This window comes from Anolis sagrei, chromosome 2 (genome assembly GCF_037176765.1).
Source record: "Anolis sagrei isolate rAnoSag1 chromosome 2, rAnoSag1.mat, whole genome shotgun sequence".
In the NCBI taxonomy this organism is placed as follows: domain Eukaryota; kingdom Metazoa; phylum Chordata; class Lepidosauria; order Squamata; family Dactyloidae; genus Anolis; species Anolis sagrei.
In genome coordinates, this window is record NC_090022.1 from 183,834,606 (window position 1) to 183,849,978 (window position 15,373).

The 15,373-nt window shown below is 41.5% G+C and overlaps 1 protein-coding gene across 6 annotated transcripts in view; it reads left to right on the forward strand.

Annotated features, from left to right (window-relative positions):
* TNS2 (tensin 2) overlaps nucleotides 1-15,373 on the forward strand; it is a 182,533-nt gene that overhangs the window by 133,894 nt on the left and 33,266 nt on the right. For all 6 annotated transcript variants that reach the window (XM_060763022.2, XM_067464233.1, XM_060763024.2 and 3 more), the window contains 4 exons: nucleotides 9,771-9,820; nucleotides 11,126-11,297; nucleotides 13,028-13,078; nucleotides 14,546-14,668. In XM_060763022.2, the coding sequence (XP_060619005.2) occupies nucleotides 9,771-9,820; nucleotides 11,126-11,297; nucleotides 13,028-13,078; nucleotides 14,546-14,668 (396 nt within the window). The remainder of the gene's footprint in view (nucleotides 1-9,770; nucleotides 9,821-11,125; nucleotides 11,298-13,027; nucleotides 13,079-14,545; nucleotides 14,669-15,373) is intronic.

Genomic DNA, 15,373 nt, shown 5'->3' on the forward strand with positions numbered 1-15,373 from the left:
CTGGAAATAGATTGGCAAGACGATATGTATGAGGATAAGGTTTTATTGTTCTGCCAGTGGGTTTGTGGACTGCGAATTGTTTTAATGACTGTTTCAATGACTGTTATGATAATTTGGTTAATTAATTGCTATTGTTTTAACTCTGTATGTTTTTATGGTTTTATACTGTGTTATTGATTGTGGCATTGAATTGTTGCCTTTTGTTAGCTGCTCTGAGTCTCCCCCCTCCCCCGGGGGGTTGAGAAGAGCAGGGTAAAAATGCTATAAATAAATAAATACATACATACATACATACATACATACATACATAACTGCAACATATTTTTCACTATTGTTACTTATTTACAGTGGCATGAGACTTTGACCTTTGCTGTAGGTGCCTATAGGAGAAATGTCAGCCTCTCTCCTGTTTAAAGAAGGGAAAGTGTCAGATAATGGTGCTTAACTCAGTTGCCATCCAGAGAAGTGCTCCTTCAACTCATTCACACTAGACGATTATCGCTATATGATCTCGCTTTTTGTCATGGCCACATCCTATTGAATCCTGGACTATGCAGTTCAATCCAAAGAATTAGAGTGGTGTCCTGTCTGAGGTTTCTGAAGGTCCCTCCACCACTTGCCTAGCTTAGGATTCCATGGGATGTTGTCATGGCATTTGAAATAGAATCATAGCATTTGTAGTTTGTGGTGAATGGGTCCCTTGAATTCTTAGGACTCAATATGCTTTACTCCACCCTTTTCTTTCCTAGTTGGGAAAATTTTAGAGAATAGAGTACAAAATTGAAAGCAACTTTGTGTAACTTTGTCAAATCTGAATTCTGAGTACAGTTCGACCCCTTTATACATACATAGACTCAATATCTATGGGTTCACCGACCTGAGTCCCTTCGGGGAGATAGGACGGCATTTACATAAAGTATCATTATTATTATACTGATAGAAAACACAGTATGCCATAGCAAACAAGATACATATAAATGCTGGATTTCATATTACAAAATCACAAGTCGAACACTTCCCAAGCGTTTTGGACTGTGTGATTTATTTTCGAATGATGAGCACAGATCCAAGTGTTTGTGGGCTTCTCTATGTTCTCCAGTCATTTTGATGGCCTGTTTCCAGCCCAATATAGTCAAAATACAGGGTTCACCAACAGACTTCCTCTTCTGATCTGTATAGTGGATATAGGAGTCATACTATTGATATCAGAAGAGGAATCCTGCTGGATCAAGCCAAAGACCTCTCTGGTCCCACATTCAATTTCCAACAGTGAGTGACTATTTTCCACTACTACAACCCCACAAAGAGGATATGAGTGCATTCTCACATTCCCCAGTATATCTGGACACATAGCTAGTTTGTGATTCAGCTTTCTTTGTTCTAGTGAGTATATTGCAACATTTGTTCTCCCTGCTGAACTTGTATTCTGAATTAGTCTGATTCTCTTTCACAAAACATTTAAGACAGAGTTTCAGTGTGGTGGTTCATGTTCTATGCTTGTTCAAGTGAAAAGGATTGGTTAAATCCTTGGTGGCAGGTAAAATGCATTTTAGTCAGTTTTGTACCTTACATCAGTTCACAGATGAAACTCAGGATGTCTGTGGCTGGGCAGCATCAGAGTGAGGTCAAAATGGCAAATGTTATTAATGCAAAGGAGCCCCCAGTGGTGCAGTGGGTTAAACCACAGAGCTACTAAACTTGTTGATTGAAAGGTCACAGGTTTGAATCCATGGAGTGGCATGAGCTTTTGCTGTCAGCCCCAGCTTCTGCCAACCTAGCAGTTCAAAAACATGCAAATGTGAGTAGATCAATAGGCAGGAAGGTAACGGCGCTCCATGCAGTCATGCTGGTCGCATGACCTTGGAGACGTCTATGGACAATGCCAGCTCTTCGGCTTAGAAATGGAGATGAGCACCAACCTCCAGAGTCGGACATGACTGGACTTAATGTCAGGGGAAAACCTTAACCTTTTACCTATTAATGCAAAATAACACGCAAACTAGGAAAGGTTGCAGCAGTTTGCTTTTACCTGAGCCGACTGGAAAGGGCAAGATTCCTCCTTCCTGCTCCCTTCCCCTTGCCAGGTTAAATGACTACAAATTACTTCTACACTTTCTGAGCAGTTTACAATGACTGAAGAAGAAAGGAGGGAAGTTGAAAGAAGAGAAAGAAACTGGGACATTGTAAAAACAGCTGAAAAAGTGGGACAGTGGATTGTTCCTGGCAAATCGGCAGGATTGTCGGATATGCAATTTAACTTTTAGTATGTCTCCTTGCAGACAATGGAGACAAAGGGCACTGCAAACGAAATAAAGGCTATACTATATTGGCTGCTCATGTTGCATAGCTTTGGAAGCAATCATAATTCTTAACATTTGTATCATTCTTTTGGAGTGCTCACAGCCCTTCAAATATATTGTTGTAATCCTTACCATTGCCCTTTAAAGTGGGCCAATATTTTTGGCATCATATTTCAAGTGGAGATCCAAAGCTGAATGCATCCGCAAGTTTGTCCAGAATTTGGCAAAGATATTTTTGGACGATAGATACCAAAATCCACCAACCGACATGTGGCTATGCTGTCTTTGTGGTCTATAAAGTAACTTTTCCAAGCTCTGAGCTTGCCAAAAGTCAACCAATGTGTGAATAGCATGATTAAAACCAAGCTTTCGTGATTCATAGCTCAGGGGCAAATTACATAATACTTTATCTGCCTTACCCTCCAAAAAGAAGAAAACAAACATACTTAAAATGGCAACTTTTCTTTTGAAGGCCATGTGAATCTTTGATCCAGAATGTGTTCCCAATTTGGTTTTCCTTCCAATTTCCCACAACCAGTCCCCAGTTGTTATTTGCTCCCAAGGTGCTATTTGCAGTAGAAAATATTTTTTCCATCTGCATAATAGTTTGACAAGGAACATGTTCCATATTAAAGTTCTGCATGGCTTTCTCTACCAAAATAGAAGTAGCCCATTCAAGCATGCAAACTTAGAAACATGTGTATCTCAATTATATAATAGTGAATAATGTTTTGAACATTTGTACTCTGCTTTTCATTATCAAAAGAATCTCAGAAGAAGGGGCAGTGCTATGAAAACACCATGCAGTAATTAGTTGCCTACATAAAATAAATAAATAAAATATATTCAAAAGAGCAAGTATACGACCAAATAAATTAAAATTCAGCAACACTGATTTGGTCCCAAGTCTGCATGAGGTTTTCAGTTTACTCTAAAAGCTTATAAGGCTCAGTGCAATTGCATTCAAGCAGAGTTTAGTTCACAGTTTTGTATGAGAAATAAAGATGTTAACTGTAACACAGCAAGTTTAGTAAAGTTCAGGCAGCGCCCGAGTTACAAATATCCGACTTACAAATGTGTCATAGTTAAAACGGGGTAAGACAAGAGGAACTGAGAGAAATCTGCCTCTCGGAAGGAAATTTACTCCTGAAAGTGTTATCGTAGGAAAAAAGAAGCATGCACTGAAGCTTTATCACCAGGCCTTGTTTCCACAACAAGCCTTATTTTTTTCAAAACTGAGTTATCACAGGGACAGAAAGTGAGGTGAAATCTTCTGAACAGGGCCACAGACAGCAAAGCAGACTCCACAGTTAACCCTTCCCCATGCTACCCATAGCACTCTCTCTCTCTCTCTCTCTCTCTCTCTCTCTATATATATATATATATGGCTGGAGTTACATGTAGAAAATATGCTTGTTCCAAGGTTGTTGTAGGGTTTTTTTCGGGCTGTATGGCCATGTTCAAGAGGCATTCTCTCCTGACGTTTCGCATGCATCTATGGCAAACATCCTTAGAGGCAACTTCTGAGGATGCTTGCCACAGATGCAGTCAAAACGTCACTAAAAAAGAATGCCTCTAGAACATGGCCATACAGCCCGAAAAAACCTACAACAACCCAGTGATTCCAGCCATGAAAGCCTTCGACAATGCTTATTCCAATTTATATACAAATTGAACTTAAGAACAAACCTACAGAACCTACCTTGTTCATAACTTGGGGACTGCCCGTACTGCACAAGAGAATACAATATCTCTTTTCCATAACAATATAACTGGTAAACCATTAAATTTGTTACATGATGTTTCTTTATTGCTTCCCAAGTGTTTCTTGTGGGAGGAATTTTGCATGTATCCTATTTCTATTATCAAAGTTAAAATAGGTTGACTTTGTATCCTGCCTTTGATGAATGGAATTGATAAAAAAAATAATGCAAAAGCAGCAGGTTCCTCTTAAAGTAAACAGTAACATATTATCTTTCAAAGAATGGCCATCTATTGTTAGTCTTAACTGGAGATGAGCCACTCAGGCCCCTTCTACACTGCCATATAAAAATCCAGATTATCTGCTTCAAACTGGATTATATAGCAGTGTAGACTCATATAATCCAGTTAAAAGCAGATAATGTGGATTATCTGGTTTGATAATATGGATTATATGGCAGTGTAGAAGGGGCTCAAATCAATTAGATTTATCTTTGTGTTGACTCACCATTCAACAATGGGAGTCACAAAGAGGATTCTATTCAGCAGCAGCAGCAGCAGCAACAACAACAACATGTTTAAAATATTATTCTGAGTAACTTGCCTGAATAGTGGGTAAGGTTTCCATAGCCAGAGTGCTCCCCACTAGATCTTAAAATTGCTTAATGCCTCTCAACAATTACGTCATAACCAAGTGACCTCCTTCATAGAATCATAGAATCAAAGAGTTGGAAGAGACCTCATGGGCCATCCAGTCCAACCCCCTGCCAAGAAGCAGGAATATTGCATTCAAATCACCCCTGACAGATGGCCATCCAGCCTCTGTTTAAAAGCTTCCAAAGAAGGAGCCTCCACCACACTCTGGGGCAGAGAGTTCCACTGCTGAACGGCTCTCACAGTCAGGAAGTTCTTCCTCATGTTCAGATGGAATCTCCTCTCTTGTATTTTGAACCCATTGCTTCGCATCTCCGGGGAAGAAGAAAACAAGCTTGCTCCCTCCTCCCTGTGGCTTCCTCTCACATATTTATGCATGGCTATCATATCTTCTCCCAGCCTTCTCTTCTTCAGGCTAAACATGCCCAGCTCCTTAAGCCGCTCCTCATAGGGCTTGTTCTCCAGACACTTTATCATTTTAGTTGCCCTCCTCTGGACACATTCCAGCTTGTCAATATCTCTCTTCAATTGTAGTGCCCAGAACTGGACACAATATTCCAGGTGTGGTCTAACCAAAGCAGAATAGAGGGGTAGCATTACTTCCCTAGATCTAGACACTATGCTCCTATTAATGCAGGCCAAAATCCCATTGGCTTTTTTTGCCGCCACATCACATTGGTGGCTCCTGTTTAATTATTATTATTATTATTATTATTATTATTATTATTATTATTACTTTATTTGTACCCTGCTAGCATCTACCCAAGGGATTCGATGCGGCTTACACAGGCCGAAGCCCCAAACACAATACAACAATACAATACCCAAAGCAAATTAAAAACAGTTAAGCAGAAAACAATAATAGTAAACAATACAACAAGACACTATTAAAACTGGGCCGGCCGGAGTAGGGGTACTGGGTTAAAAAGTGCTGGTGTGGCAGGAGGGATGTAGGGTAAATATAAGTGCAGTGTGCAGTGTGCAGTGATCTTGGTTCTACTAAAGTGCTTCTAGGATTTGGTGCTGGAGGTTCCTAATCTGAAAAGGCACATCGGAACAGCCAGGTTTTCAATTCCTTTCTGAAGACTGCCAATGTAGGGGCTTGTCTGAGATTTTTCGGGAGGGCGTTCCAGAGTCGGGGGGCCACCACAGAAAAGGCCCTGTCCCGTGTCCCCACCAAGTGCGCTTGCGACGCGGGCGGGACCACAAGCAGGGCCTCTCCAGATGACCGGAGTGAGCGTGTGAGTTCGTAGACAGCGATACGGTCACTCAGGTAGGGTGGTCCCAAACCATTCAGGGCTTTGTAGGTAAGCACCTGCACCTTAAATTGGGCTCGGAAAATAAATGGCAGCCAGTGGAGCTCCTTAAACAGGAGGGTTGACCTCTCTCTGTAATGGGTCCCCGTTAACATCCTGGCTGCTGCCCGCTGGACCAGCTGGAATTTCCGAGCCGTTTTCAAGGGCAGCCCCACGTAGAGCGCGTTGCAGTAATCCAGTCTAGAGGTGACCAAGGCATGGACCACCCTGGCCAGATCAGCCTTTGCGAGGTACGGACGCAGCTGGCACACAAGTCTCAGTTGTGCAAAAGCCCTCCCGGACACCGCGGACGCCTGAGCCTCAAGCGTGAGCGATGAATCCAGGAGGACACCCAAGCTACGGACCTGTGGCTTCAGGGGGAGTGTAACCCCGTCCAATACAGGCAGCCACCCTATACCCCGGTCCAGTTTGCGATCGACCAGGAGGACCTCTGTCTTGTCGGGATTGATCTTCAGCTTGTTCATCCTCATCCAGATAGACACAGCGGCCAGGCACTCATCCAACACCCGAGAGGCCTCCTTGGAATTAGGTGGAAAAGAGTAGTGGAGTTGTGTGTCATCTGCGTAAAGATGGCACCCGACTCCAAAACTCCGGATGACCTCTCCCAGCGGTTTCATGTAGATGTTAACTTGTTGTCCATGAGGACTCCAAGATCTTTTTCACACGTACTGCTCTCAAGCCAGGCGTCCCATATTCTGTATCTTTGCATTTCGTTTCATCATGCACCTCAGTTATAATATATTCCCACCTTGTATGTTTTGCTGATGTTTGATATTCATTGGTAAACAACAATATCCAGTGGAGTCTGATAGCTTTGATATCAAAAAGGTAGGGTGGTGAATCAACTCTGCATTTAGAAATTTTGAGGAGTTGTTTTACATATTGAAACTATTTGGAGATAGGGTTCAGCACCTTGGATAGCTTCAGAGTAGGCTGAGTCTCAAAAGCGACCAGTGAGACATCTGACTGGGTAGAAGATGAATAGACGGTATGAAGCTATCTGTCTTTCTGTCTTACCGATCTAGTCATCTATATATTAGGGTTATTTGAATAAAGAAGTGTTTGAATATAGAATATATTAGTTTGAAGTCTGCTGTTATTAAAGGCAAATAATCTGGAAAGTGCACACATTAGAAGGTTGGGTTTTTTGTTTTTTGAAATACTGATGAGTTTACCTTGGATAACACTATGTAACAAAATTTGAATAATTTTCTGTTCCTGGTTTGAAAGTGTTATTTCCTCTCTAATTGTGAGCTACTTACTTTGAAAGTAGAAAAATGTGCTGCAGAATGTCCCACAAAAACAAGGTATTTGTAGTTTAATAAACTTTTCCCATGTTTTTATGATAGAACCAGTTAGGAAATGAACCTACTCTGGGTTTAGTCTGGAGCTATCCAAGGTGCTGAATCGTATCTCCAAATAGTTTCAATACATAAGACAGCTGCTCTAAAGGTTCGGGCTTTAGCACAATGGGTTAAACCGCCAACTGTAGAAAATATTGCCAATCGAAAGGTTGGCAGCTCAAGCCTGGTTGGGGTGAGCTCCCACCATTAGCTCAGCTTCTGCCCATCTAGCAGATCAAAAACAGTAATGTGAGTAGATAAATAGGTACCACTTTTAGTGGGGAGGTAATAAAAGGCACTCATAAGAACATGCTGGTGCTTCAATTGGGAGGACATCTATGCACAACAAAGCTCCTCTGCACGGAAGATACTCCACTTAGGCAGAAGAAATGAAATGCAAAGATACAGAATGGGGCACTCCTGGCTTGACAGCAGTACATGTGAAAAAGATCTTAGAGTCTTTGTGGACAACAAGTTAAACATGGGCCAACAATGTGATTCTGCAGCTTTAAAAAGCAACAGCACCACCTCATGGCCGGAGTCGAGCACAACCTCCAGATGCCAGAGATGGGAAAGCCTATACCTCTGTATCACATGTCCTTGTTAATGGTATAATGGCATTGAATATTTGCCATATGTGTGTTCTGTAATCTGCCCTGAGTCCCCTCAGGGAATTAGAATGGATTATTATTATTATTATTATTATTATTATTATTATTAACCCAGGAACAAAAATCATGTTACATAATATTACGAGCATGTTGATGAACACTTAATTTGCTATAAGGTCCCTCCCAAGCCTGTGATCTTAATGCTGCTTGTATGCAAGCTTGCTTCCCCAATTGCTGAACACCTGAATGTTTGGTTTGTAAAAAATGCTGATCAAAAGAAGGGCGCCACAAATCTCCTCACTATGAAGACATTGACCTCCAAGGGAAAAATAACCCAAAAGTTGCTTTCTTTTCAGATTAACAAAGAGAGCAAATTGTAGGACCGTGCTCTATCCTCTCCCCCAAGAAAAGGCCCAGGAAAGTAGGCTGTGGATATAATCGCTAAGTTTATATTTTATAGGGAAAAGAGTTTTGCGCCACCTTTTAAAGGTCCGCAAACTCATTACAGCCTAAGCATTTGTAATAAGATTTATTATAGCATTAACTCTAATCTTCATCAGATTAAAAAGAGGCTGGTGGCAATATTACTTACTGTTTCAAGTGCATGACCCTCAGAACTAAATGAGATCGAGTTTTTTCCTCCCAAATCTGGTGTTCTACATTTTTCTGTTTTGATTTTTAACATGCTTGTTGTTGGTGATAACAACACAGCAGTGGTGAATTCCTGATTATTGTCAGTGGTAAGAATATAAAAATGTAAGAAGATATGTGTTGGATAAATCCAAAGGCCTCTGTAGTTTTGTAATGATCAATCATTTCCCAATTGGAAACTTTACTGGTGGTGACTTTAGAAAGAAAGGAGTAGAATTCAAAATTATCTTAACAGATTAGAGAGATGATTGGCCAAAACTAACAAAATGAAGTTCAATGGGGATAAATGCAAGATACTCCACTTAGGCAGAAAAAAATGAAATGCAAAGATACAGAATGGGGGACTAAAAAGTAGTACATGTGAAAAAGATCTTGGAGTCCTTGTGGACAGCAAGTTAAACATGAGCCAACAATGTGATGCTGCAGCTTTAAAAAGCCAATGGGATTTTGGCCTGCATAAATAGGAGTATGGTGTCTAGATCCAGGGAAGCCATGCTACCCCTCTATTCTGCCTTGGTTAGACCACACCTGGAATATTGTGTCCAATTCTGGGCACCATAATTGAAGAGAGATATTTACAAGCTGGAATGTGTCCAGAGGAGGATGACTAAATTGATCAAAGGTCTGGAGAAGAAGCCCTATGAGGAGCAGTTTAAAGAGCTGGGCATGTTTAGTCATCGGAAGAGAAGGCTGAGAGGAGAAATGATGAGGACCATGTATAGATATGTGAGGTGAAGTCATAGGGAGGATGGAGCAAGCTTGTTTTCTTCCCCCCTGGAGACTGGGACGCGGAGCAATGGCTTCAAACTACAGGAAAAAAGATTCCACCTGAACATTAGGAAGAACTTTCTGACTGTGAGAGCTGTTCAGCAGTGGAACACTCTGCCCCAAAGTGTGGTGGAGGCTCCTTCTATGGAAGCTTTTAAACAGAGGTTGGAGGGCCATCTGTTGGGAGTGCTTTGAATGAAGTTGTCCTGCTTCTTGGCAGAGGGTTGGACTGGATGGCCCATGAGGTCTCTTCCAACTCTATGATTCTATGAAGCTCTCTGCACTTCACAAGCTAGTCATGGTCATTTTCAGTCACTGTTCACCCCTTCCTTCTTCCTTGTTATTTTTGTATTTGGAAGTATTGCTATCCAGAAACTTTTTCATGAAATGCTGACCTCCTTACTTCTCATTTTGGCTCATTTTCAGGGTTCCACCAAGTCCCTCAACACTGCAAAGCAACGGAACACTCTGCCCCGGTGAGTCTCTCTGCCCTGCATTGAAAGGAAAGGAAGAATGGGATGGGATAGTATAGGAGCAGAGAACGTCCCAGCCAGCGCCTGGTCTACCCCACCCTGTGGCAGGCCGTCTGTAGTGGCTGTGTGTTGCACTGGAACTTCTACAAGCAGCCTTCAGAAGGCATTCATCCAAATGCCTTTCCTTAATTATCAGAGGCATGCATCTGGAATGCTGAGACCAATTCCAATTGGTCATGTTCAGTAGGAAGAAAGACCCAAGAGGAAACATAATGACTTCAGAATTAGGAAAGGCCCAATTCTGAGTCAGCTTAGCCACAGTTATGTAAGCTCTTTTCTAAGGCAGACACATTTCCAAACCTCCTGTTTCAGAGAATTTAGTCCAATAACAACACGGAGGTTACATGGTGATATGGAAGGGTGTACACATATCTCCTGTTCAAGCAATTCTCCATGTAATAGGCTGCTATCTTATCTTAATGCCATTCCACCCAAATCTTGAGAACATGATTACACCCTTAATAATTTTTTTTAAAAAAATGTGGTAAGTTCCCAAAGTATTTAATTAAGAACTTATTGACAAATACACTTTTTAAAACAGATCTAACAAATTGAGCCTGAATCTACACTTCCATATAATCTAGATCATCAAAGCAGATTGTCCACATTATGTGCTTTGAACTGGATTATATGAGTCTACACTGCCATATAATCTAATTTAAAATTGATAATCTGGATTGTATATGGCAGTGTAGATACAGCCTGAGGACCCTTCCAGACAGGCCCTATATCCCAGGATCTGATCTCAGGTTTTCTGTTTATTCCAGATTATCTAGCAGTGGGGACTCATATAATCCACTTTAAAGCAGAAAACCTGGGATCAGATCCTGGGATATAGGGACTGTCTGGAAGGGCCCTGAGTCCAGGAATGAGAATTCACTGAGTGATGTGTATGCATGCAGAATGGACCCCAGCTTACACTTGAGCACAAATCTTTGCACAAATTTAGCACTAGTCTTTAGATTGAAAGCTGAGAATTTAAGGCAATGGTTCTCAACCCGTGGGTCCCCAGGTGTTTTGGCCTACAACTCCCAGAAATCCCAACCAATTTACCAGCTGTCAGGATTTCTGGGAGTTGAAGGCCAAAACATCTGGGGCCCCACAGGTTGAGAACCACTGATTTAAGGAATTGGCCTGCCCGCTGTCAAACCAAGTATGTAGAAAACTGGTATTATGATGTGCTGGGTTTCTTAAGAATGGAAAGCACCCACGAAGGGCCCTTAAAAGCTTATTACTTCCTTTCTTTAGGAGTTTCAGTTTGGACCACGTAATGGAACGCAAATATGACTTTGACCTCATCTACATCACTGAGCGCATCATTTCAGTCTTCTTCCCCCCTGCCTTGGAGGAGCAACGTTATCGTGGCAATCTCCGGGAAGTAGCCCAGATGCTAAAATCCAAGCATGAGGACAAGTACATGGTAAAAAGTTCAAGAAAAGGGGGAAAACATTCTTGGGGAGCCATTAGTACAATCTAGATGTTTAGAATCAAAATGTGTTCAGAGCAGGAGTGGGTCAAATGTAACCCTCCTGGTGTTGTCCAACTGCCACTTACCATCAGCCCTTGGTGAGGAATGTTAGGAGTTGCAGTCCCAACATATCTTAAAAGCAGGAATTTGACCATCCCCCTAAATAGGGTATACCTCTTCTGAGATGGAATAGAAGGAGATTTTTTAATATCTCCAAATCTGAAGTTCATCTAAAATACAACCTTAACATCTCCTTGATTTTGAAAATGTGTGAGCTGTCAGCACAAAGAAGGTTTGCACATCTTGCAGGCTGGAGTCAGACTATATTTTGAATGCAACTTTGCAAAATAATGGGAAAACTAGGGTAATGAATCATCTTTGGTACTGCAGTGTATGAAGCTGTTTTGGAAAAAGACGCAAGGCCAGACTAATAAGTTTTCATGCACTCACACCAGAAGTGACTTGGTTTTTCTCAAGTTTCTCCTGACACACAAAAAAATGCTTTAGGCAAAGAACAAGATGGTATTTGTTGTGAAAGGCTTTCATGGCCAGAATCACAGGGTTGCTGTGAGTTTTTCAGGTTGTATGGTCATGTTTCAAAAGCATTATCCAGGTGTTTTGCCTGCATCAGTGGCTAGCATCTTCAGAGGTTCTGTTGGCAATGAACCAAATGGAGTGTATATATACCGTGAAATGTCCTGGGTGGGAAAAAGAGCCCTTATCTGTTAAAGCAAGTGTGAATGTCGCAGTTAGCAAGCTTGAATAGCATTAAGTAGCCATGAAGCTGCATTCACACTTACTTTAACAGACAAGAGTTCTTTCTTCTACCCTGGACAGATATATATATATATACTCCACTTGTCTCACTGCCAACCGAACCTCTGAAAATGGCAGGCACAGATGCAGGTGAAACGTCAGGAGAGAATGCTGCTGAAACATGGCCATACAGCCCAAAAAACTCACAGCAACCCAGAGATTGTATTTCCATGTACAAAAGCTGATTGACCTTGTATCAGATTCTGAGCTATTTTGCACTACACAGTTACAGGACTATGGTCCATTTTAATTACTGTGCCCTTATGCTGTAGCTGTTGGGATATGTAGTTTGGGGAGGCAGTAGATCTCTCTGGTTAAGAATTATGAGTGCTCTTCTCTAAAACTATTTAGGCGGTTCATAGGTTGGAACTCAGTCATAGCTCTATAATGCCATTGCGTGAAAGGACTCTCTTTCTAGAGCACTGGATAAGGCAACATATTAGTTTAATAGCTTAGGGAAGACAATACAAAGCTCTCTTCCAAAATCTTGCTACTCCTTCCCAGTTCTGCCGCCTACAACAATTGCCTCCCTCTGCCTACTAGCAGGTCAAGCCCTAGAAAAGAAAGTACAAGTAAGAACAAGAGTGGAAGGTGGCATTGCCAACATTTGATGCTTAAAAAATCTCATAGGTGGATTGTGGATGCAAGGAAGTCAAGGTGAAATTTGATAATTTCAGGAGTGGAAGCAAAATGGAATCTAGAAGTGCACCATCATTCATTTTTGTCAGTTGAGGAATTTGGATCAGTAAAGTAAAAGGCAAGATTGGTTAACAGCCCTTGCTAAAGAGTCCCTTGCAGTCCCTAAGCTATTAAACTAATATGTTGCCTTATCATGGAGGCCAACAGAAGTCTCTTTCTTTCTGTAGCTCCTGAACCTGTCAGAGAAACGGCATGACATCATCAGACTAAACCCAAAGGTAAGAAGAAGAGGAGCATGCTATTTATATTAACGGGAGAGCTCATCTGAGTTGAAACAACTGTGTATATGCATGCACAAGTCTAGACATTTTAGTCCAAAAATTAACCCAGAATTTATTCCTGGGTCACTGCAACTCTTATTTAACATATAGAGCTTGGAAAAGGTGGAGAGGGTCTAGCTTACATCTGTCAGGCTCCTCCATTGATCATGATCACTGGCTCTGCTTCTGATGGATTTTGGGAGAAAAAAAAATCCTTTTTCCAACTTCTGCCCAAACAAAAAGTCAGTGAAGCACAAGTTCAGATGAAATGGTCAATGGCAATTTGAGCAGAGCAAAATAGGAATATGAATCCATGAATTGACAAGTCGTAACATTTTAGGGATAGCAGGTGCCAAAATGGGTGGCACTTCTGCTATTGAGTATGTTGGCGCTGTGCTTGACAGACTGATTGCTGGCCTTGTTGGGACCTATCCTGAGTCTGGATGAGTGATCCCTCCCTGCCCTGCCTCTTTGATCTCATAGCGTAATGATGAAATATTCTGATGTGTTGTTGTATAATTAGTACAAAGTGTCTTTTTGCTCCGGGTCATTAAATGCATGTGCAGGCAATCCATACTTTTTGGCGACTTGCACTTTAATAGATCTAAATTCAATACTTTCCATCCCTGGCTTGCTCTTTTGACCTGTTGCTGCTGTTGCTTTATTGTTGTTGTTGTTGTTGTTGTTACTAGCCATCCCCTGCCATGCATTGCTGTGGCCCAGTCTGTGTATAAGTGTTTTGTGTATATATATGTGTGTGTATATGTTGTGTGTATATTTGTTTATATGTGTGTTTGTATATATATGTGGTTTTGTGCATGTGTTGTAATGTAATTTTTTGTTTTTTGTTTTTTCAGTGTTTTTCAGTGTTTTTATGAGTGATGGTCATTCATTGGCCTGATAGGTGTATTGTGTCCAAATTTATTTTCAATGGGACAAACAGTGGAGATTGTTGTTTATTTGTTCACTAACTTCCGACTCTTCATGACCTAATGGACCAGTCCTCACCAGATCTTCCTGTCAGCTGTGGCCACCCCCAGCTCCTTCAGAGTCAAGCCAGTCACTTCAAGGATACCATCCATCCATCTTGCCCTTGGTTGGCCCCTCTTTCTTTTTCCTTCTTTCCCCCAGCATAATTGTCTTCTCTAAGCTTTCCTTTCTTCTCATGATGTGGCCAAAGTACTTCATCATGGCCTCTACTATTCTTCCCTCCAATGAGCAGTCTGGCTTTATTTCCTGAAGTATGGACTGGTTGGATCTTCTTGCAGTCCAAGGCACTCTCAGAACTTTCCTTCAACACCACAGAGTTCAAAAGCATCTATCTTCCTTCGCTCCACCTTCCCTATGGTCCAGCTCTCACATCCGTAGGTGACTATGGGGAATACCTGCTTATCTCTAACATTTTTCCCTCTTTCCTTGGCACAGGTGCAAGATTTTGGCTGGCCGGACCTGCATGCCCCACCACTGGACAAAATCTGTTCCATCTGCAAAGCCATGGAGACTTGGCTTACCTCAGACCCACAGCATGTAGTTGTGCTTCACTGCAAGGTGCTGGCATGAAGAGGGCAGCTCCCATCCTGTTTGTTGTTATAGATGGAAATGTAGCAGGGTTTGCTGTTCATATGGTGAAGTAAAGGATGGATGATGTGAATTAATAGGAAGCAACATCTGGGAAATAGGCTTTTTAATAACAGCTTTACACTCCTGAAAGAGTATACTTAATTTCTGCAAGGCATGAAATTAAGTATGCTCATAAGAACCCCCTCCACCAAAGGTGGTAAGAATGGAGGAACTTCAAGACTCAAACTTAACTCAGTTAAATTAATCCCACAAGCATTACATTACATTTTTATTTATATAGGTTATTATTATTTTGCTGTTTTGGGTGGTTTTTCCTCTCAGTCAACTCAGCACCATCTAGTGTTTAGTCTTACATTTTGTGCCAATTTACTCCTGGATTCCATTGTTTATATTGTTTGCATTGTTTATATGACTCAATCTTCTTGGCATCCTGAGATCTCATAATAAAAAGGAAGGATAAAAGTATTTTAAGGAAAGAAATAATGCATTAAGGGCATGAGTAGTGGCTGCGGTGGCCCAACAGGTTAATCAGCTGAGCTGCTGAACTTGCTGAACTTGGTTAGTGGTTCAAATCCACGGGACAGGGTGAGCTCCCACTGTTAGCCCAAGCTTCTGCCAACCTAGCAGTTCAAAAACATGCAAATGTAAATAGATCAATAGGTATAGGTGGGA